Raw genomic sequence first — 9,526 nt, forward strand, 5'->3', positions numbered from 1 at the left:
GATCCACGAGCTCTTTCTTACTTCTTGTTATAACTTCTGGTGTCTTTTCTGAGTTATGAAGACCTCTATTTATAATTGTGGAAGGGAGGAATTTTGATAAGAACAAACTCTTTTCGACCAATCAAATTGAAGTGTGACATGGCCGCATTTGATTGGCCAGAACATGTCACTTGCACACATGGCACGATTCATTGGCCTTTCAGTGTGACCGGGCATGCCTTGTCATTTTGACACGTGGCATGGTCCTATTGGCTCTTCCGCTTGACTTGGCGCGCCACGTCATTTGATACGTGGCACCAAACTATGCCTCTAGGAAGATGACATCTTGGGCCTAATGAAGTGGGCTCATCACTTTAGCCCAAATAAATGGGCTAGCCTAATGGATTAAGACTTATTTATTAATCCATATATATTGGACTTATATAATAAATTCAATTATATTAGCCCGTAGTATTTATTGGACTAATATATCTTGAATTTAAAATAAGTCCAAATTATTTCTTGGATTTAATTTTAATAAAATTTATATGCCTACAAAGCTGATTTTTGCAACTTGGCCAAACGGACTATTGGTTGGTATGATGACGTAGGAAGTAGGAAAATGACGTGGGTTAACCAAAATTTAGAACATGAGGATTTTCTAATAGTAAAAAACTCAGAATCATATGGGTGACTCCCGTAATAAACCCTTTCCTTTCCTATTCCTTTTTTTGGGGGGGTGATTAGCGTATTGCTTTATATATACACCATGGAACTACTAAAACATTTATGATATGCAACTACTAATATTTACTTGAAGCAACAACTGCATATTAAAATTGTCTCAGTCAATAATGTAATGTAATTGAATAGTCATGTTCGTCGGCATAAATAAAAAATCATTCAATTTCCTTTGTTAAGAGATTTTTTTTTTTTTGGTAATATACTCTAGCACTCTCCTATACCATAATTACATGAATCTATTTCAGCACTTCTGAGATATTTTTTTTCTTTCCTTTCTAATTTATTTTGAAAGACAAAAGGATACATATAACTTCCACATATATCTTATTCAGAATGTGTAGGTTTCTACAGGTAAATATACTCCCATCAATCATCCCGCATCTTATTGACGCCAAAAACCATTGAATTTGAATTGTTTGAAAGAAATTGTGGTGAATAACAAGTAACAAACACCAGATTCAAATCCATTCAAGCAATTCATCTTTTCCGTACAGAAGAAAAAGGTACTTCCTTTATAACTATGATGTTCAGTCCCACTTGTGCGCACATGAATGTTGAGTAACTGCTATCTTCCACCATCACAGGTACTAGACAACTCTGCCCACCAAGTTTTAGGCACATAAAGAAATTACCTATCTCCGATGGTTTTCATCACTCCATTGATCAAAAGAGGAAAAGAAATATTTTCTTAAGGGAGCATATGTCAAATATACAAATAGAATGGAAATGAAACCTTTTCTTAGTCCTCGTAAAGAACTAACCTGTACAACAAAATAATAAATTTCAAACACCAAATATACTATAGACAAACCGTGTTTAAAAGCCCTCATAATAGATGCATAAGTTGCATTTCCAGCATAGCAAAATGGTGCCACTATATCTTGGACTTCCATAATTCTGATCCTTTAAACTAGATCAGCTTACCTATTTTATTCAGCACCTAATCTCATAAGAGCCAGCTTTTGTGATATAGCGAACCCATTCAACTGTGTTGTAACCACTCTTTTCCCATACCTGCAGACAGTTACTAGGTGAAGCAGCATCTCAACCCAAAAAAACATCCCAAGTTAATTGCAAGTTTGGCAAGCATACCTTGAGGAAACGTACTCGCAATCCAGACGCTGTAAACATGGGAACCTGCAATGAATAAGGAATGGGTCATTCATCTGCAACCAATAGTTTAACCATGACAGAAATATAGAAACCCAACAAATTTCAGAGGTTAAATAATCCTAATCAGTGCCATAAGTGACTGTGAATTGGATCCTGCTATACAAACCTACATTTTCTTATTGTTATGCTGATTTTGGTCAGAAAAGACACGAGTGCCCATAAAGCTCCCTCTTAATAATGAGTCAAACTGCACTACCACTTCTATTCGTAATAATTTACTCGCCCTCGATTGGAAGATGGAAAAAACGGAAAGAAAAAGTAAGGTACAACATTTATCTTTCTAGCAAAGAGCAACTAGAAGAAAATTAAATGTAGAACAGTGTCAAATATCTCTTAGTCCAACTTGGTTAATGAGAAGAAAAGCTTCTACATTTTTCTTCCCTCCCACTATCTTTTCAATCCAAACAAAGAAATAAAATGAAATTAGCTCACCATTTCCTTCATTTATTTTCCCTTCCCTTCTTACCAAGTGAAGGTACTTTCCTTCAATCAGCCAGTAAGCTTGGCTAGTATAACATTTCCACAGGGCTAGATACCCAAATCCTCCAACTTTTGTCGCAAGAAAGTATCCAGTAGCAATTATAGTGACGATGATAATGTACAACATTTAATAGCAGTCTTATACTCTTAATTGTTCTTTGAAAATGTTTTTTAAGCATTAGGCAAGGCCATTTGCATCTAATTCCAAAATTCTACACTTTCAGGCCCCCTGCTCTCCGAAAACGACAACCATTGATGCGAGGAATACATCCCATCATCAACCATGTGAATATAGTTGCACCCCCCCCCCCCACCTCCCCACCCCAACCCCCCACCCAAAAGAAAACATCAGGCACCTGGAATTCCATCTGAATTGGTGGCCTAGTCCAGGACTTCTTCTCTGCTATTGTTGAAATCAACTCCACTTCAGCACTCAATGTTGACTCAGTTTGACCAGGAAATTTTCTAATCCTGCAACAAGAAACCCATATTGAAGATTCGATCCACTAGAAACTAAATTTATTGCAGATGAAGGTAGAAAGTATAGCTGGTATCCTTTTAAAGAATAAATAAAAAAGTCAATGCACAAGTAAATAGTGTTCACAATAATATCTTGGATCAGTGGCAAAACGGAAGAGAACATTTGCATGTACTCCATATCTCTGCCATTGTACGATCGAGAAACTGAAATTAGGGATACATTACAATATAAACGATAAAAGGGAGAAACTGAAAGGGAAAAGGAAAAAGAAAAACAAATTTGTCACACAAAATGAGCAATTAAGCTACTCGCTACTATATAAAAACAAGAACTAATCAACAATCCACCTTTTACTGGATTATGATACCTTGAAGAACTAGGATATTCCGTTTAGAAGCCACAAGGTAGAGAACATCTGCTTTTTGACTTTCAAGCACAAATAAATTTGCTTAGATGAAGTGTATGCAATTCTACTTGTTGAAAGGAAAGAATCTATGAGCAAGCAATCATGCACTTGCAGACATAAATAACACATAACTGCACAACATACTGCACGGCACACTCTAAGCTAAACATTTCCATCCACAGACAAAAGATTTCAATTGTCTCCAGTTTGAACAAAATGGACCACTCTGAAGCACGCATTCTTCTCTTTTATAACGCTGTCAGTTTAGTAACAAGAATATGGTGAAAAAATTTCAACAGACTTTTTGAGAAAACATTTATAAAATTGGACAGAAAATATCTTCGTTCATTGACTAATGGCAGCAAATGCCATAGTAAAAAAAGAAAGGACTCACAAGTGAAGGGATGAAAGAAATTTTAAAAATTGCATTTGATACATCATCTTGATAATGGACCACATGATAGCTGAGTCCGAATCTCTGCCTTGGTCTATGAGAGATTTACAGATGGGATTACAAATCTTCTGGCTGTTGAGTACGATTCAGATAGTGAAATTGGCTGCGACTCCGTAAGCACCAGCTCAATTGGTAAAAGTTAAGGCTAAGGCATCTGTAGATCATATCTATAGGAATCGAAGGAAGTGCTAAATTTAGTCCACTCATTCAAGCATTTAAGCAAGCAGGTGTCCATCTATAACATCTGATGTATGGTAAAAGGAGTCGTCCCTCATTTACAATGCTGAGACGAGGGTCTATCTAAAACAGCATCTCTACCTGCACAAGGTAGGAGTAAGGTCTGCGTACACACTACCCTCCACAGACCCCACTTGTGGGATTACACTGGGTACGTTATTGTTGTATATGGTAGAAAGCAAGCAGATGTCTTATCCTGACATTGGATTGTTGATATAAGGGCCATAAAGGCACTTCAATATACCCTCCATTATTCTACACTTTAATTTTTTGTAACTGATAAAGAGGCAGGGTTTCATCAAATCCCAATCAAGCAAGGCTGCATTTCAATCAAATACTTAATTACTAAATTAAATCCAAATAATATATAAGGATTAGCTAAGCCAATGAGTAGATATTAGAAGTTCAATTCACATGCAGCTGAGGTCCTAATGCATAAAGTGTATCATTGTCTTTAAGAATAATGTCCAATAGAGCTTTAGGATTATGCCAAACAAGATAAAACCACTGCGTACTCACTTCCAGACCAAACTGTCAATGGATGGATTGTACTTTGCTCTCCCTGATGTCACCTGGAAGCTTGCTTTTGCAGTTTGCTTTGGCACCGGAATTTTAATGACAACTCCAAGAGCAAACATTTTCGCACCAAACACGCTCTTAACCTGAAAAAATATAAATCCTATTAGCAAATTATAAATAATATCAACATGACACAATGTTTCAAATTGAATTCCATTCTATATTGAAACAAGAGCGACAAACCTTAACATTCACTTCCATTCGTGTACGACCTAATTCCTTGATTGTAGGCAATACGCGGAAAGGAAGATTTACTCCTTCAGTAATCCGGTACCTGAGGAGAAAAAAAAAAGAATTTGTAAAATTACATATCCAGGCACTGGTATGGAAAGGTATGCCTGTATATGTGTATAAAATTAACTGCCATTTTCCTTAAACCAAGTGGCCAATATTTGGGCAACAAAACATCAACACATCCGAGCAATGAAACACACACACACACACATATATTTCACAAACATTAGGACTTGCTCCATTACATTACAGAGGACACAAGTAAATTTAGATTTCCGAATTCGTTCAATAGTTTCAGGCAGAGTAACCTTTAGACTATTCAAGCTTTCAATATATAAACTATTAAATTTCCTTTAGAGTGTGGAACATACACATCATCACATATAAGTGGAAAAATATAAAAATTTCATCAAAAAAGGGAGGTGAAACTAGATACTTTTGATTTATTGGGACATTCTGTTCAACAAAATACGAAGCATCACAATTATCTTTATATACAATAAGATGTACAAATTCTAATCTACGAAAATTTAGAAAACCGATTACAGGGGCAATTAAATATTATATGTACACATTAGTTTTGCTTTCCTATTAATTTGGTTATGGTTACGTTCAATTCTGTGTTAAGTACTTCACGGACAAAAGAGCACAACGTAGTTTAGATTTAAAATTAAAAACTTGTGAATAATGGTGTATAAATGATCATCTTTGTTAGAAGTAAAGTAAAGTTCGAGATGTCTGGAGAAGGGAAATAGAATGCGCAGATGGAACGAGGAAGCAGAAACTCGATATCTCGGAAGCATGATCAGAATACTCTGTGATTCCACCTGATTGTAGTAAACTTCCAACCCCGCTATTGCATACTAATTCAAAGGACAAATACTCAAAAGTCGATAATTTCTAATGCTTACTCAAACTTGATATTAAAATGTTAAAGGTAAATTATCACTCACTGTGACATCAGCAAAATATCCAAGGATATTTAGCATTGTTCTACAAGGATAAATGAAGAGCCACAGACTCCGCCTTCCATCTTGAGAAGATAATAAAAACAGAGCCTAAAAACAACCATGTACAGAAATAAGTATGAACTTACTTCATCAGTTCAAATTCACCATCTGGTGGTACGAAGCTGACAGTCTTTTCTGAATTGAATCTTGTCAAATTTACACATTGGTGGAAAGTAACATCATCGAGCTCAATAGTTTTTCCGCTGCACAGAGAAGCAGAGTAATGCATCATGCTGGTAAGCAACACAAAATGGTACCATATAGCGGCTGAAACTAACATGAAGGCCAAACTGAGAAAGCTACATACTAACATGTTTGAAGAGACTAGAAAGTAAGCCTTGAACTCTGCAGAAAAAGGAAGAACTGAAGTACTACGTTGTGCTCTTTTGTCCAACATTTAAGGGCATATTTTACTGTTTTAGTTACAGAGGTAACTGATATGGCACATCGAAGATAAACATTTTGAAAATTACGAAAACATGCTTGGAAGCACTAGAAACCGATGTTCTGTTACTTTCATATTATGTCATCAGGTAAATCTTATTTATGGTCCCAGGCCAACTTCTTAGGCAATTACTATTACCATCTGTATGTTTTGTACCTTAGGGATGGTGAAATACATATATTAAAACTTTACATTTCATTAATGGTATAAGAAGCATGTATGATTTTTCTTTAGATATTCCAGATCATCCCATAACATCCAGTATAGGCCACATAATGTACACATCACCTAAAGATCCGTCTTTTGGTCTCACAATTAACATTTATCATCAGACGCAATGTTGAACAGGGTCAGATAGGTGGCTGGACGACACTCCTCTAGTGGAGAAATTTCCAGATCTTTATGCAATCATTTCTAACAAGAATCATACTGTGAATGATTGCTATCCATAGGGGGATGCAACATTCATTTAGGAAGGGACTTGTATGACTAGGAGTTTGATTGCATAAATGACTTAATTCAAAAGCTGGAACCTGTTTCTCTTGATGATCAGGCGGTGATTCTTTGTTGTGGAAGGTTAAGTAAGATGGCAACTTTACTGTCAAGGCATGTCATAAAAGCCCGTTCAAGACAAATGGCTAGAATCCATGAACTTGTTGGCCATGGAAGATAATCTGGAAGTCACTCATGAAGCATGGGAAAATAATCTGGAAGTCACTCATGAAGCTTGTTTAACCCAGGATAATCTACAGAAAAGGGGTCTCCCTATGTGCAATAGATGCTTTGTTTTAATGAAGTAATATGTGCAATAGATGCTTTCTAGATGAAGAGGCTAATGAATCAATGAATCATCTACTTCTCCACTGCAGTTTCACCAAGAAAATTTGGTCGGTGTTCCTGAGCATTTTTGGCGTCCAATGGGCTTCTTCAGGAAGTATAAAACTTACTTTATGCAGCTGGTATGCACAGCCATTTGCTAGGGGAAGCAAGCACTATCGGAATGCAGCTAGTTGCATTTTCTGGAATACTTGGCTAGAGACGAAAAATAGATTTTGTAATAATAAGATCGATGACATTGCAAATGTAAAATCTAGATGTAGTAAGAGTCTTTATTGGTGTAAGAAGAATGTTGTATCTAACATAGCCTCTTTGTTGGATCGGTTGAATTCCTCAATATATCGAAGGAAGACCTATCTTCTGATGTACTCTTATATGTACTTCGTGGTACTTAATTAATAAAACGGCAAAGGGCCAAATATACCCCTCTACTTTCAAATATTGTTTACCTGTACCCTTCGTTATACTATTGGGCTATCCATACCCCTACCGTCATACTTTGGAACAAAAATACCCCTATTTTGGATGGAGTGCCACGTGGCAGCACCAGATTAAAATGACCCATTTCTTTTTTTTTTACCCAACCCGTTTTACAAAAAACACACAACCCGAACCATATTTTCATTTTCAGTTTTTTTAAAGAATTTTCTTTTTGTAAACTTAAAAAAAATTGCAAAATATTTTCGTGTTTTTAAACTGTGCAGATACTGAAAAGATTTTGCAAAACAAATTGTAAAAACTGAAAAAAATCATTTTTTTAACAAAAAATTTTTTTTTGTAAAAACTGTAAAAACATATTTGTAAAAACTGAAAAAAATTGTAAAAACAGAATTTTTTTTTTCCAGTTTTTAACAAAATATTTTCGTTTTTTAAAAACTGAAAAATATATTTAAAACAAAATATGTTCGTTTTTGAAAAAATGTTTTTTTTCATTTTTTTAGTTTTTTTAAAGATTTTCTTTTTGTAAAAACTGAAAAAACAAATTTGTATAATCTGAATTTTTTTTGTAAAAACAGGAAAAATATATTTTCGTTTTTGAAAAATATTTTTTTTCATTTTTTCAGTTTTTTAAAAGAATTTTGTTTTGTAAAAACTGGAAAAAAAAATTGTAAAAACAGAAAAAAGAATATATTTTGTTTTTTAACAAAATATTTTCGTTTTTTAAAAACTAAAAATTTTAAAAAAAAAACTGGAAAAAATTGAAAATAGGGGTCGGGTTGTGGGTTTTTTTAAAAACGGGTCGGGTAAAAAAAGAAAATGATCGTTTTAATCTGGTGTTGCCACGTGGCACTCCATTCAAAATAGGGGTATTTTTGTTTCAAAGTATGCCAGTAGGGGTATAGATAACCCAATAGTATGATGGTAGGGGTATAGATAACCCAATAGTATGACGGTAGGGGTATAGATAGCCCAATAGTATAACGAGGGGTACAGGTAAACAATATTTGAAAGTAGAGGGGTATATTTAGCCCTTTTCCGTTAATAAAATCTTAACCTTCAGCCCCAAAAAAAAAAAAAAAATTGTGTCAGTGGGAGAGTTTCATGAACCTTCCACATCCAGAAAATTCGTTCTAATTCTCTTGAACAACCCATCCCTGTTTCCTTATTGAGCATAACATTGATGTTCTAATTAGATTCAATGAGAAAAAAATACGTCAATTTGTTATTTCCTTTTTGAGGAAATCTAGTTTCTGACGAATTAAAATCTTCAACTTTCTTCACAAAACCAATGGAAAGTGTACACAGTAACCTAATTTGAAAACTACTTAAGTGAACTCTACTGAAACAAGTAGCTGAAGAAGCAAATTCCGAAGACATAATTTCTGTGAATGAGACACAAGTATTCAGAAGCTACCTCTTAGTTGGACGGGATTTAAGCTGTGACTCTTTCTCAAGGCCAATTTTATCATTTAACCCCAACTTCAAATCAGGCATTCCAGAAAGGAAGCATTTCATGAGAACTTTCCCAGTTACATCACAACGGAGCACACTACCTATAATTGTCATGTTAGTGTAAAACTGAAAACAAAAAAGCATCCAACAAAACACACAAGACCTTTATACCTTTTGAAGACATAAGCAGATTAACACTTTCCACGATATCCAGAAACACCTGTCAAACATATAAACCCTAATTAATTTCAGAAATCGAGCAGACAAGAGGACAAAAGAAAACATTCAAGAAGCAAACAGAGAAAACCACCTCATTCTTCTTATAAACAAGACCCTCCCTGCGCCAACCAACAGCACCCGTGACTTGTAATGTTGCATTTGGAACTGGCTTATCTAAAGGCTGCTGTGTTTTGTGCATGAGAAGAAGAAATCAGTAGAGCTATCTGTAAAATAATAAAAATTTCTCTTTGGTACATCATTCTCTCATGTATCCTTTTTTTTTTTTGTTGTGTGTGTGTGGGTTGGGGGGTGGGTGTGGGTGGGGGGGGTGGGGTATCTCTACTACTAACTAGTT

The 9,526-nt window shown here is 35.1% G+C and overlaps 1 protein-coding gene across 3 annotated transcripts in view; it reads right to left on the reverse strand.

Annotated features, from left to right (window-relative positions):
• Positions 1–1,343: 1,343 nt before the first annotated feature.
• The window catches only part of LOC109236687 (AP-2 complex subunit mu), a 19,337-nt gene continuing 11,154 nt past the window's right edge, over positions 1,344–9,526 (reverse strand). Inside the window, exons 5-14 of one of the 3 annotated variants that reach the window (XM_019402886.1) lie at positions 9,263–9,355; positions 9,124–9,172; positions 8,915–9,053; positions 5,864–5,980; positions 4,717–4,807; positions 4,474–4,616; positions 2,733–2,847; positions 1,816–1,860; positions 1,648–1,737; positions 1,344–1,484 (exon numbers count right to left, since the gene is read on the reverse strand). In XM_019402886.1, coding sequence (XP_019258431.1) covers positions 1,657–1,737; positions 1,816–1,860; positions 2,733–2,847; positions 4,474–4,616; positions 4,717–4,807; positions 5,864–5,980; positions 8,915–9,053; positions 9,124–9,172; positions 9,263–9,355 — 873 coding nt within the window. In that variant the 3' untranslated portion in view covers positions 1,344–1,484; positions 1,648–1,656. Of the gene's footprint in view, positions 1,738–1,815; positions 1,861–2,732; positions 2,848–4,473; positions 4,617–4,716; positions 4,808–5,863; positions 5,981–8,914; positions 9,054–9,123; positions 9,173–9,262; positions 9,356–9,526 lie in introns of all 3 variants that reach the window. The other 2 variants (XM_019402887.1, XM_019402885.1) reach the window with 2 other exon arrangements.

The sequence above is a fragment of the Nicotiana attenuata genome, unplaced genomic scaffold (genome assembly GCF_001879085.1).
Source record: "Nicotiana attenuata strain UT unplaced genomic scaffold, NIATTr2, whole genome shotgun sequence".
NCBI classification, from domain to species: domain Eukaryota; kingdom Viridiplantae; phylum Streptophyta; class Magnoliopsida; order Solanales; family Solanaceae; genus Nicotiana; species Nicotiana attenuata.